At 41.2% G+C, this 15087-nt stretch overlaps 1 protein-coding gene across 1 annotated transcript in view; it reads right to left on the bottom strand.

The window, feature by feature from the left end:
- FBXO33 (F-box protein 33) overlaps positions 1–13906 on the bottom strand; it is a 35007-nt gene extending 21101 nt beyond the window's left edge. The window contains exon 1 of the mRNA XM_004055112.5: positions 12857–13906. Coding sequence (XP_004055160.3) covers positions 12857–13455 — 599 coding nt within the window. The 5' untranslated portion in view covers positions 13456–13906. The remainder of the gene's footprint in view (positions 1–12856) is intronic.
- Positions 13907–15087: the final 1181 nt, after the last annotated feature.

The raw sequence follows: 15087 nt of genomic DNA, 5'->3' as shown, positions 1-15087 counted from the left end.
GAGGTTGCAGTGAGCCGAGATCGCGCCACTGCATTCCAGCCTGGGTGACAAAGCGAGACTCCGTCTCAAAAAAAAAAAAAAAACAAAAACAAACTGCATCACAGTAAAACTTAACAAGTTAATGTAAAGATACTCTCTGGAATAGTTCCAGCTATATAATAATTTAAAATGTTCTACCAATGTTAGAAATATGCCATTCAAAGGGAACTGAACAAAAATTCTAATTGCAGCAACAAAATGGTAATAATCCCTTTACAGTATGGTTCACAATACATGCACAAACTTTCCCTATATATGTAATGAGAGATATACTTTTACAGCCAGAAGATTTGTGGGATTATCGAATTCATTCCTCTCCTGTTGTAGATGAAGAAACTGAAATGACCTGTTTCAGACTGCAACACTAAAGTACAGCGAGGTAGAGAATCGAGGTTTTAACTTCCACTAAGTGATGTTTCTTATAATTAACCCAGGTGTTTGAATACAATGCTTTTATTCAAGTGATAGGAAAAATTATAACTCACGTATTTCAGAGCAGTATAGGATGAACATTTGCAAAAAACGCTTTTAGGTACTTATTTTTCAGTTCAAAATGAAAATGTATCAAGTGATATGGAAAACAGTAACTTTAAAAGTTAGAAAACCATAAAAAAAATGACAACTCAAGGGCAGCTTTCAAATACATGGTGTTGAAATTAGATTATAGACCACATGGTAAAGCCAAGGAAACTGCATATAGCCTCCAGGTAGCTCATTATTGTTTCAGATAGTAAAGAGACTGAGAAGAACATCTAGGCAGCAACACTGGAACAGAACCTACTGGGCTGTGGTAATAAACAGATGTCTCATTTTGAGGCCAGGAGACTACACCAGTAATAAATAAGGGAATTGTGCTACATAATCCTTTTAATTAAGGTGAACTCAGTAACCTGAGTTTATTTACTCATTCATTTACTTATTGTTGAATAGCAAGTGAACTAAAGAAATCAATAGGGTTATTTCCCGCAGAATGTCCACAAATAACACTTGCTTAAAAGACATGTAACAAAAAATACTGGAAAAATATTACAGTTGGCTAGAAAGTTTCTTCTTTCATCTTAATTCTTCAAATTAATGTACTTTGATTCCTTTGGTAATACTGATAGGATATAACCTATTTACTAGTCCCTATGTAAATCCTAAAATGTGTTGTGAAATATCACAAAGTCATAAACAGTGCTTGATAATCTTTCTAAAGCATGCAAAAGGCCATATACTATCATCAAAAGAGAATGAATTTCTTCTACTTAATTTTGTCCTTAACAGTATTTTTAAAAGTAATGAGTTCCAGGTCTCGAGCTAAAGCACATCCTTAACCACTTACAACTTAGAAACAGCCTACAGACTGCTCTCCTACTTTTTGCTTATTTAATTACTAAAATATGTATATTGTGTGCCAATGACATGAAAAGTTATGGTGGTTAAGTTCTAAATATCTGTGGGCTTATTAGATTCTTGGAGTAGAAATAAAGGTTTTAAAAATAACATTGGTTTTAAAAATCAGATGATACCAAGGAATTACTGATAACTCTGTTATCAATGGTATTGTGGTTATACATAGAAATGTCCATAATTTTCAGACCTGCATACTTTAGTAAAGGTAAAATGGCAATGATATCTGGGAATTGCTTTAAAATACTTCAGTGCAGAAGAAAGCGGCTGGGCGCCGATGGCTCATGCCTGTAATCTCAGCACTTTGGGAGGCCGAGGCGGGCGGATCACGAGGTCAGATTGAGACCAACCTGGCTAACACGGTGAAACCCCGTCTCTACTAAAAATACGAAAAATTAGCCGGGCGTGGTGGCGGGCACCTGTAGTCCCAGCCACTTGGGAGGCTGAGGCAGGAGAATGGCGTGAACCCAGGAGGCAGAGCTTGCAGTAAGCCGAGGTTGCGTCACTGCACTCCAGCCTGGGGGACAGAGCGAAACTCTGTCTCAAAAAAAAAAAAAAAAAAAAAAAAAAGGCAAGCAAGCAGCAAATGTGGTAAAATCTTCAAAAATCTTCAAATTACTGAATCTGGGTGATGGTATTAATGGGGGTTCATGTGTCTAGTTTTTGTGTGTGTTAAAAATTTCACAAGTAAAATTAGAAAACAAGGCAGTCACTTCTCTAATTGTGGAACCCTAATAATTTCACTTACTCTGTGCTTCAGTTTCACCATCTGTAAAACAGAAATAATAGAGAAGCCTAACTCCTAGAGTTGCTGAATACTGCTGTTAATATAGGAAAGCTAGTTTAGGATTTTAGGGGATGTCAAGAACACATCCACTCCGCCCTCTGAAGCATGGCACTATGAACGGGCATTACCCAGCCCTGTGACCCTGGTGGTGACTCCTGTGGTCTATGTGTAGATTCTAATAGGACATCGGTATGAAGGTGGGTGGCTTGAGAAGGTGGCATTAAGATCAAAGACTCTTGCCTCAGGTGACTATGTTTCTTCTTTTCCTTGAACAAAAATTCTCCTTTTGAGGTTTTGAAAAGTAGGATTCATTTTTGAAGTTACCAGCAACAGTTGAATAACAAACCAGATTAAAAGGTAGCCCAACTCTGGCCCTTATTTCTTCCCTTTTTTTGTTCAACTTAAGGAGTATACGTGATGAGCATCTGCATGGAAAGACATATTTACCTTGGTCTAGTACCACAGGTGATTAGACCACTGATTTGGATGCAAGGGGAGGGAAAAATCAGCATAGGGAGTACCACTGGCTTCTTCCTTTCTGCTCAGTCCTACCACATATGGACTTCATATGAGTCCATAGCTCATACGAAGGTTAGACCTAGGCAAATTTCAGGGCATAATGAGTTTATACAAAGCAGAAAAGTCAAAGAGAAAAAAGAAGAAAAATAAAAATTTCAGGTGACCATAGTAAGGAAGACCACAAAGTTTCTGGGAGCAATTAAACAGACTAACCCAAATTTATATAACATGATATGAACAGAACACTGCTGTACAAGTGCTTGGTGATAAATGAGTTAAACAACAAAGTAAGTTATGTTTTCAGATAATAAACTGTATCCAAACCCTAGCTATTTGAGTACAAATCATACACACACACACACACACACACACACACGCACGAGTAAGAATAACCAAAAAGGGGAAAAATATTTTTAGATGTATTTAGGGAATAGCAATTAGAAGGGCATTGTAATGTTAGAACATCATATCTAACTCTTTGTACTTTATTCCACTTCTAGAAAACCTCCAGATAAAAATAAATACAGACCAGGCACAGTGGCTGACACCTGTAATCCTAGCACTTTGTGAGGCTGAGGCAGGTGGATTGCCTGAGCTCAGGAGTTCGAGACCACCCTGGGCAACACGGTGAAACCCCGTCTTTACTAAAAACACAAAAATTAGTCAGGCCTGGTGGCGTGTGCCTATAGTCTCAGCTACTCGGGAGACTGAGGCAGGAGAAATGCTTGAAGCTGGGAGGTGGAGGTTGCAGTGAGCCAATATTGTGCCACTGTGTTCCAGCCTGGGCAACAGAGCTAGACTCCATCTCCAATAAAATAATAAAACAAAAAACAAAATAAACAGAATCATACTACTCATCACTTCTGTTGCTCATGCCCTGGTCTAAGCCACCATTACTTCTTGCCTGGATTACTGCAACAATCTCCTAACTCTGCTCATTGCTTCCACCCTTGCGCTACTACAAGCTATTCCCAACACAGTAGCCAGACTGATCCTTTTGAAATGTCAGATCACATCACTGTCTTTGCTCAAAACTCTCTGATGACACCTCATCTAAGAGTAAAAGTCAAAGTCCTTACAAGAGCCTCACAAGTGCCTACAGATTTCCTTATCACCTTCCTCCTTACCTGGCTGACTTCTTCGACATTTCATTGCTTTCCATGCTGTGTCTTTTTCTTTTTTCACCCTTCATAAGAATTTATTACTAGGTAGAGTGTAAAACAATAAAGCTTCTAAATGGTGACATAAGAGAATATCTTTTTGACTTTGCAGATTTTTTTCTAACAAAGTTTTTGTTTCAGTAGAACACAAAAATCTCTACCCATAAAGGAACAAAATGTCAAATAGGAATTTTTTAAAATTAAGAACTTCTGAATATTAAAAAATGCTTAAGGCCGGGTGCAGTGGCTCATGCCTGTAATCCTAGCACTTTGGGAAGCCAAGGCGGGTGGACCACAAGGTCAGGAGTTCGAGACCAGTCTGGCCAACATAGTGAAACCCTGTCTCTACTAAAAATACAAAAATTAGCTAGGTGTGGTGGCATGTGCCTGTAGTCCCAGCTACTCGGGAGGCTGAGGCAGGAGAATTGCTTGAACCTGGGAAGCGGAGGTTGCAGTGAGCTGAGACCATACCACTGCACTCCAGCCTGGGTGACAGAGTGAGACTCCATCTCAAAAAAAACAAAAAGCTTAATATAATGAAAGGGAGAATTTTGTAATAATCAGAACTATCAACGGACTCATTTAGGACATACAAAAAGTTATCAGAGAAATACAAATTAAAAGTACAATATAATACACTTGAATTAAAAACACTGACACTTGCTAACACGTTAGTAAGACTGTGGAAAAACTGGAACTCATATATATTACCAATGAGAGTATCAAATGGACAACCCATTTTGAAAAGCTTTTTGGTTATTTCTACTAAAGCTGAGCATATGTATATGGTATGATCCAGAAATTTCATTCCTAGGTATAAGCCCAATATGAATGCCTACATTAAATGCACTAAAAAGAAGTGCACGAATATGTATGCAGATAGCAGCAATGATCATTAAATACAAAAACTGGAAAAAATTCAAATGTCCATCAGCAATAGAATAGATAAATTACAGTCTACTCATCAATAAAAATTAATGAACAACTATTATGGTGAGGTCTCAGACATACAACATTGAGCAAAAGAGGTCAGATTCTGAAGATAACATACTGTATAATCTTGCTTATATGAAGTCCAAAAAGAGGTAAAACTAACCCACAGTGTTAAGTCAGGATAATGGTTAACTTTGAGGAAAGGGAGTGGTAACTGGTAGGGGTCACAAAGGGAACTTCTAGGGCTCTAGGAATGTTCTGTTTCTTTTTAAAAAGTTAAAATAACTTTTATTTTAGAATCTGGGGGCACATGTACAGGTTACAAAGGTATATTGTGTAATACTGAGGTCTGAGGTAAAAATGAATCCATCACCCAGGTAGTGAGCATAGTATCCAACTCTTACCCTGCTGCCTCCCTCTCCAGTCTTGTATTCCCCAGTGTCTATTGTTTCTATTTTTATAACTATGTGTACTCAATGTTTAGCTCCCACTTATAAGTGAGAACATGCGGTATTTGGTTTTCCGTTTCTGTATTAGCTTAGGATAATGGTCTTCACCACGCTGTCTCTAAAACATGCCAGTCATACTTGCACTACAGAGCTACTCCACTTACTGCTACTTCTGTCTGGAATCACTTGCCCCAAAGAGACACCTGGTTTGCTCCCTCCCTACCTTCAAATACCACTTCAGTAGTTGAGACCCTCCTTAACTTCCCTATTTTAAATAGCAACACTCCTAAGTCCACCATTCCCATCTCCCTTCACTGCTTTATATTTCTTCGTAGCATATATTACCAACTGAGATACTATAATTTCACTTAACGTGTTTTCTGTCTTCTTTTCCATAAGAAAAAGCTCTATGATGGCAGGGCCTTTTGATTATTGCTATATCTCCAAATACTAACACAGGATCTGGCATTCAAAAATATTTGTTGAATAGTGTATTTACCTTAGTTTATAAAAAAAATTAAAGTCTATTTAGCTACATCTCACACACCACAAATTTAGGGGGCAGACCAGTTTTCAGTTACATTATACATTAGGAATCCCTCTGAAACAACATATTTTCCCAGAAAACTAAAAATCCCATTCTCAATTATTTCTTTGACGTAGTAAATAGAACTAGTGGAAAACCGCAAAATGCAGCTACCTTATATGAGAGTTAATATAGCTAAGTCTAATTAGCTGTGGAAACAGAAAATAGAAACATACAACTTAAGTATGTATGTTAAGGCTGGGTGCAGTGACTCAGGCCTGTAATCCCAGCACTTTGGGAGGCCAAGGCAGGCGGATCATGAGGTTGGGAGATTGAGACTATCCTGGCCAATATGGTGAAACCCCGTCTCTACTAAAAATACAAAAATTAGCTGGGCGTGGTGGCGCATCCTGTAATCCCAGCTACTTGGGAGGCTGAGGCAGGAGAATCGCTTTCACCTGGGAGTCAGAGGTGGCAGTGAGCCGAGATCATGCCACTGCACTCCAGCCTGGTGACAGAGTGAGACTCCATCTCAAAAAAAAAAATGTTTATTAAAATTCCACTGAAATGAGATATCTTGTTTTCTATACTGCACAAGAATTTCCTTATGAATTAAACAACCATCACAATTTTTATTGTCTTATTATTCTTCTCAGACTCCTGTTAGGACTATTTAGCACAATTGTGACCCAGTGCTTGAGATTTCAGGCCTGATGACCTTGTTCTCTCTTCTGTGGGTCAGAATTGGGGAACTTCATCTATGGTAGTAAACTTTGTTAAGTTTCTTTTCATTCCAGAGGATCCAAAATTATTTCTTTGATTTAATACATAGGAACAATAGAAAAATGCAAAATGCAGCCACCTTAAGAGTTATTACAGCTAAGAAGAATTAGTTATGGAAACATAAAAGAACATGGTTCTTTAAAAAGATACTCTTAAAAACATTAAAATCTTTTCCAATGCCATAAAAGAGATAATGACATATAACTTTTTTCCTTTTTTAAATTAATAAAAGCTAAAATAATCCACCATCATTGCATGAAATTCTCTCGGGCTGGTTCTATTCTTCTTAGTTCACTTTCAGTATCATGTTTTAACATCCACATTATACTCTTTTAATAACATTATTTCCTTTCCTCACAAATGCTAATGAATGGTCATAGCCAAATCAAACGAACACAAATAGTTTAGAGATGTGTTGTCCAGTAGTTTTCTTCTATGGATGGAAGTGTTCTATTCTATGTTGTACAATATAGCAGTCACTAGCCATATGTGACTATTGAGCACTCGAAATGTGGCTAGTGGAACTAATGGGGTCTTTAATTTTATCTATTTAAAATTTAAATAGCTATCTGTAGCTACTGGCTGCCATATTTGACAGTACAACATTAGAACCCAGAAATAAATAACCGGCCTATAACAGTATTCCTTATTAGCTTTGGGACCCATTAACCAGAAGTTATTTCCCAGAACTTACAATTCCATCTAAGAATTACCATCCCCTAATCTGAGAATAACTACCATCCCCAAATCCCAAAGGTTACACACAAAAGGTGTATTTAAATAAAACGAACACTTATGGTTGTTATTTAACATGCTATTTTTAAAAATTATTTATTTATTTATTTTTTATTTTATTTTTTCATATTTATTTATTTTTTTAACATGCTATTAAAAGATAATTTTAACAATAATAAGGACAAGAAAATCGAGTGAGAAAGAAATGATGAAAAAATATTGTTTTTTCCTTCTGTCTTACTACCCACATCTAACTGGTGAGTACTCTGGGCTATACTTCCAAAATCCATCCACTTTTTTTTCATCTCTCCTGCCTCCATCATAGTTCAAGCTACCATCATCTCTTGCTTAGAGTACAGTAAAAGCTTCCCAACTTGTCTTCCTACTTTCTCTCTTGGTCCCTAAGTCGCTCATAAAATGGCCAGGGTGATTGTCTTAAAATGCAAATGATATCACATTATTCTTGTCCTTAAAATTTTTTTCAGTGACTTCTTCTATCCTTGGAATACATTCCAAACTTCATTAAATAAGCCTACCTAACCCCAATTCTTCCTTCTTCTACTTCTCAGAACTCATCATGGCATCATTTTCATCCTCACTTGCCACAGCCCTGTCACACTTTCTTTTCCACTGCTCGAACAGACCAAAAATTTGTCTGGCTCAAGACCTTAGCACTTACTGTTTCTTGTGTGTGGAATGCTATTTGCTCAGATCTTCAGATGGGCAACGCTTGTTATTCATGCTGCAGCTCAAATATCCTTCTCAAAAGAGGTTTTCCCTGACACTTTACCTAATGTTGCCACCTAGTGACTATTACATCCTTCTGTTTTATTTTCAGATTTTATTTTCACAACCTGAAATAATCCTTCTTTCCTTTGTCTACTTGTTTCTGTCTTTCTTCCTCCTCTAGAATGACTCCGTGAGAACGGGAAGCGTGTCTTCCCTGCCTGGCACATAATACGCTCTCAATAATTGGAGGAAAAAACCCTAGATTTTCTATAACTATCATTTTAGCTCCTAAATAAATTGGTCAAGTTTGGTGAACTCTCCCAAGGCTGCCTCAGAACTAACAAATTAAAATGGAGATATTTAATCACTCCACTCAAAAGCTGCTTAACACCCTCATTTAACACAGTCAAAAAATTTTAACTTTTTTTTCCTTGAGTTTTACACCCTATTCCATCTATCAGTTGCCAATACAGCTGTGGAATAAAAAGTCCTAAAACCTCTCATAACAGCCTTCCAGGAGGTTAGTTTCTTTAGCTTTCCTTCTCAATAACTTTGAGGCCATCCCTAAGGAGCCTCTTTTTCAGTTTTTAGGTAAGGAGCCTGCTGGGAATGCAGTGTCACAGGAAACTAATTCTTGAACAGGGCAGATTGGTCACAGGCCCAGTATATTTTAATATATTTATTCTGTAAATAGGCTTAAGGTAAATAATAACAAAGTAAACTCTCAGAGATGAAACATTGTTAGACATATTTATTATACTACCACAGGAGAAATATTTCAAGAAAAATAAGGCTAAAAACTGTTGGAGATAATACCTTCAAGGCATTTTCTACCATCTTAGGTAGTAATCTGAAATGTCCAGGGAATTTTTAACCCATTTTAAAATGCATTTTTAGGCAGGGTGCAGGGGATCACACCTGTAATCCCAGCACCTTGGGAGGCAGAAATGGGAGAATCATATGAGGCCAGGTATTAAGAGACCAGCCTGGGCAACACAGTGAGATCCTGTCTTTACACAAAATTAAAAAAATATATATATCAGCCAGGCATGGTGGTGCATGCCTGTAGTCCTAGCTACTAGGGAGGCTGGGGTGGGAGGATCATTTGAGCCCAGGAATTTGAGGCTGCAGTGAGCTATGATCATGATTGCTCCATCCTGAGTCACAGAGCAAGACTCTGTCTCAAAATATTTTTAAATGTCTTTATTATTGTTTCTTGGTAGGAAACAATACAAAGGTAAGATTCTCCTTCACTATGCATGCCAAATCAACAAAACCCAAATCTAAGTATTATTAATAGATCCTTTTTAACTTACAGGCTATATAAGCAGACACAGTCATGAAATGGTCAATCTACATACAAGCAGTTAGAGCTGCACCCAGAATCTTAAAAAGAAAATCAATCTTATACAAAATTTCTCTGGTCTGTTACAATATGCATTCTTTTTTTAAAAATTTTTTTTGAGACGGAGTCTGGCTCTGTCACCCAGGATGGAGTGCAGTAGCACGATCTCTACTCACTGCAACCTCTGCCTCCTGAGTTCAAGCGATTCTACTGCCTCAACCTCTTGAGTAGCTGGGATTACAGGCATGCACTGCCACACCCGGCTATGTATTTTAAAAGAGATGGGGTTTTGCCATATTGACCAGGCTGGTCTCGAAGTCCTGACCTCAAGTGATCCACCCGCCTCGGCCTCCCAGAAAGTGCTGTCATTACAGGTGTGAGCCACCACCCCTGGCCAACGATATGAATTCTCAACAACAACAAAAAAGTACTGCCCCTAACAGCATTCCACCCAAGAAAAGCTTATGTAAAACATTTATACAGCCCATAAAAGCATAAACCAGATGAAGACAATGTGCCTATGGCTACTGTTCAGGTATTTTTAGTGACTTGAGTCTATTACCTATTATCATAAATCTTACCATGAGCTCTCGTTTTTCCTAAGGAGTCTGAAATACAGCATTTTAATAGGCAGTACCCAACCTGACAACTAGATTAAATGCTAAAAATGCATTTATATCTATTTGTTGTTTGCACTTCTAGGTACAATTTCTTATAGAATGAGTGCAGAAGAAATTCAGCCTATGGGACCTAAAATACAGTTGAATGAGTACTTACTGCCCCTCTGTTCTCACTATTAATGAAGAAGACAGGTATCCTAGTGCCCTGTAGAGAAGGAATTTCTGAAACGTGAAGGACTGTGTGTTACCCTCAGAGAGGCACTTATGCACCTTCTTTATCCTTATTAGTTGTTCCTAAAACCTAAGATACAGGTATGGCAACTACAATCACTATGAGAATACATGTAAATATATAACCCAGGAACCAAGCAAAACAAAATGCCAATTGTCCTCTCTGAAGATCAGCATCCTTGAAAAGTTCCCACAATTCAAGTTTATACTTTTAGTTATTTTCCTGAGGGACAAGAAAATAACTGGAACAAAACAAAATAACAGTCTGAATTGTATGAACTGTATAAAGGAATTCAGCACAAAGCCTGGAAGCAGAATGCTTATGATCTGGTATGATTCACACCCCCTCTTTTCTACTTATAGAATGGCAGAAATCATAAAGCAAAACCATTGTAAATTTAACTTGGAAACGTAAAGAGCAATGTCAAATGTCCCAAGTCTATAGTTTAAGTGATTATAGAAAGAAAGAATAGGCTTTACTAGTCACTGATAAACAATGTGGTTTAAAACATTTTCAGATTTGTTAAAATTTAAAGGAAACTAGTCTTATTTATGGATTTAATATTCATATTAACTTTTCCAATATCACAGAGTATCTCAAAGCACTTTCAACAGTAAAGATGAGATTAACTTATTTCCAAAAACCCTTTGATGTATCATTAGTACAAACAACATGCAATTACACTACACTTTGAGACAAACAGAATGAATATGCTACCAAAGCAGCATGACATACAACACCATGCTAATAGTAGATGACAAGCAAACCTTAAAATTAGGGATGACGGGTGTGATGTTTTTGCATAGAAGTGATAGCTGACCCAGAAGGGCAGGCATCGGTGGCCTTATAGAGAAGCAGATTGGGATGCTAATAAAAATTGTAGGGGTAAGGAAGAGAAGGACAGAAAAATTAAGCTACAAAGGAAAGATGTGAAATATCTCCATTTTGCCTGTATGTTATCCATCCATCCAACCAACCAGTTATTAAAATACTTAAAAGGAACTAGACACTTCTCAAGTCTTGTTCTTACTTGGGTCAAAGGCACATACAGTGTTTGGATGGTTGCATAAAAGTGCAATTTGATCTCAGTACAGAAAAATCTAATTGGTACTCACTCATTGAATTCACCCTCAACCTTGGTCTCATTAGTAAGTGCTCACTGACTGAAACTTTGCAACTTTTGGGTCAGTTGGTCCTCTAGCCATACATTCAACTCTGAGAAAGTCTCTAACCTAATCTGTTTTTAGCTTCAATGGCCTCTCCTGCCAGATAAAACCAAAGTAAGGAAATAGAATGTCTTGCGAAAAGCTGTGGAAACGCACAGGCAACTGGAATAATGGAGCCATATCCCAGATACAACTTGGAGCTATAACTTATCTCTCGACTTCTGAATTAAGACACAGATTAATGGCGCATACATATATATATAACCTTATATCTATATATATCTCCTAGCATTAAACCAGGGACTGCTCTCAACCTTGTTCAACATAATGTTCAGTATATTTACTGCAAAAGGACACGCTTTTGGAGAAAAACAATGCCGTACAGCAATGTGCAAATCACTTGATCCTATAAAGGGTCAGTTTCCTTTCTGTAAAACAGGGTTATTAATCATTGCCCTGCCTCACAGTGTCACTGAGAGGCTCAAACAACACAGTGAATGTGAAACTGCTGAAGTATTTTTACTATGTAAGGTGCTCCTTTTGTGAACGTCTAAACTTTTTTCTAATAAGAGCTTTACTGTAAGGTTCTTTAGAATATCCATATACAGAAGATCTAAATTAATAGGGTTTTGGAGGTGGCGATGGAGAAAAATGATGATTGGGAGGGATACTGGGTCAGAATATAAGGCGTTAGTTCTGGAATTACAGTGAAGTCCTGATGCAAAACCAGAACAGTTATGTGCTTACCCTTTGCAGACCCTGGCCAACTCCCTCGCTGCCCGCCCGCCTCCCCCGCCCGACTGTTACTTTTAGGTGAACTACTGTGGACAAGTTGAGTGTGGTGGTGTATGGGGAGGGACTTTCAACCCTGAAGATCAACTTCTTCCCCAATCCCTTTAACAAACACTCCTCCTTCTCTTCGGGCCTTGTTCAGTTAGCCGAAACTATTTCTGGTAAGAAAATGGCTGTTACAAAATTTCTTTTAGGCAGCGTCCTACGAGTACCTACTCCTTCCCTCACCATGAACTATTTCTAACAGATTCAGAGTCAGAAAATCGTGTTATGTGTATGTTTTGTTTCTTCCAAGGCTCACGCACAGGCCTCACCCCTCCCAGTCTTAACTCTCCCATATATAAAATGAAAAATGACAGCGCCTGTCAGCTCCATCCCTCGGCCACCGAGAGGATGAATGAGTGCCTGGAAGGCGCCAGAAGTGGTGTCTGTTAAACACCCCGTCCACCACTGTTTATAAAGTATCGTGATGAGTCCCGTTATGCCTTTCCGCTCAAGGAAACCGCCTGGTTAGAACCAACACTCTCCGTCACTGAGGAAGGCAACGTTGAAGTTGGCCGGGCACGTATTATGCACAGAATCTGTGTCGGGGTGCGGGGAAGGAGCGACCCCCCGTTACCGGGCGGGGCGGGGCTCAGGGCAAGCCTACCTGTTGTTCCGGATGCTGACCAGCACGCAAAGCACCAGCTCCAAGTAGGTGCGCAGCACTTCCAGCCAACGAGCTGAGAGCTGCAGGGCCTCGACTTCCTCCCCTCCAGTCCCGCTGTCCGCGCCACCTCCGTCCCCTGGGCCACCGCCGCTCAGGTAGTTCTCGGCGGCGAATTCAACACGCAGCTCTCGCACGAACCAGCCGCACTTGCGCATGAGGAATTCCAGCCGAGGCTGCTCCGCGGGCGAGACGCGGAGGCAGATGCGGAGCTGGGGCCACAGGGCCGGATAGAAGAGGCACTCACGCCAGTGCGAGCAGGAGGCCGAGGCCCGCAGCCGGTCGGGCGCCGGCAGAAAAGAGAATATGTGCACGATCAGCTCGCTGGGCAGCGACGCAGCGCCCGCCGCCTGCCCGCACAGAGCCATCCGGCCCCGCCGCCGGCTGCCGGCTCCCGGCCGCCCCCGCAGTACCCGGAGCAGCCCCCGCAGCCGTCGCAGCTGCTGCAGCCGCAGCCGCCGCCACCGCGCCACCCGGGCGGCCCCGGCTCGGGTTCGAGCTCCCGGCGGTCGGGGCTGCGGCACTGACAAGAACAACAACATCAATGACAAGGAAGAAGGGGGCGGAACCGTCGTGGGTCTCGGCGGAACCAAGTAGAACACAAGTTGTGGAGAGGGGGAAAGGCCTCTGCGGGTGTGGCCTGCCGGGAGCCAGCCTCTGTCCTCTCAAACTCTACTCACGTGCGTCCGAGGCCGGCACACTGAGTAACTGCACTGCCCTCGCTCGTAAACTTCAGCGGCCCGGAAGCCTCAAGGCGTACTGTAAGGAAAAGGCAGCCCTCCCTGCGCCGGTCGGCAGAGACAGAGAAGTGGTAGGAGCTGAGTTTGACGTCGCCGCTGGTGGGAGGAGTCCGGCGCACACCGGCGCGACTTCCGGAAGAGGGGAGCGCCCGATTGCCTGTAGGGACGGGAGACGCGGCACGTGATCTCTGACGCACGCAGGCCGCGGGGCGGGGCGGGGCGGGACTGGAACCCGCACTTGGCACCCCTTACGCCTTACGGTGGCCGCTGCGCACAGTCACATCTGTAAGTCGGTTAATTTTGGCGCTCGGTCGATGGAGGTGGCGGTACTCTGGCTTAGTGCGAGAGGTCGTCACGCTTCTTTGTAAAACGTTTCTCAGTTTGGGCTGAGGACCCTGAGCCAAAGTGGCGGCATGCAGGGTCTTTCTCAGCCATCCCACCTGCCGAGAGTAGGGTTAAGAATTCCTGAGATTGCGCCGCTGAGAGGGAGCTGGCGGACGGGCGGGCTAACCCCGGCGGGCTGTGCCGGGAGGGGCGGTGTGGGGCGTGGCGGAGGCCGCGAATGGACCTGTCCCCTCGGTCCAACCACGCAGGTGGACTTCCGCGCACTCGCTGGTGTGTGGGGAAGCAGTGAGGACAGCGTCACCCTTTGGATTCAGAGGGAGAGAAAAAAATTGGCAAAGGGATCTGAGATCCGCAGGTTGTTACCAGCCTCTTCTCCAGGGCTTGAGGAAGGGTCTCTGTTCCCAGTGCTGAGATTTAAGGCTCTCGTTGAAAAGTTCACAGTAATGACAGAGCTTTGATTTTTTTTCTTTCTTCTTCTTCTTTTTTTGCCTGGTACCCCTAACTTAGATTTTCCAAACCATGTCCCTAACTTCACCACAGCCTACTGCAAAGTAAACTCTGGTTGCAAAGAGTGGTGAAGTCAGAAAAGATTAAGTGACTTTATGTAATAATCGAGGGTTGCTTTAGGGAGGCTGCCTCTTTATGTAATAATTGAGAGTTGCTTTAGGGAGGCTGTGATTTTGGAATAGCCTCGTTCTTTTGTGGTAAACACCAAGACTTTTTGGACTTTTTTTTTTTTTTTGGTTTTAAGGAGCGGAGAATTTAATAGGCAAGAAAGAAGGAAGAAGGCTGAAGGAAGAAGCTCCCCCCTGCAGAGACAGACGGAGGGGGCTCCCAAGACGAAAGAGGAGACCCCCATTCTAGATGTTCTTAACCCTTTGAGGGCAAAGCTCTCCGTTTCTTAATGCCTTTCACATATCAGGTTGCCAACAACATGATGTGGTTTATCAATTGTGATAGGTTACTTATTCGAGCCCCTGTTTACAAGAGTTTTAGGTAATTATACCTGATTAATTTTAATGAACTCTTAGAGGGCGACCCCAGTCGTGGGTTCGGCAGGATGAAACACTACCCATTTACCAGTTTACA

This window comes from Gorilla gorilla, chromosome 15 (genome assembly GCF_029281585.2).
Source record: "Gorilla gorilla gorilla isolate KB3781 chromosome 15, NHGRI_mGorGor1-v2.1_pri, whole genome shotgun sequence".
Lineage (NCBI taxonomy): Eukaryota > Metazoa > Chordata > Mammalia > Primates > Hominidae > Gorilla > Gorilla gorilla.
This window is presented reverse-complemented; position numbering and strand designations above follow the sequence as displayed.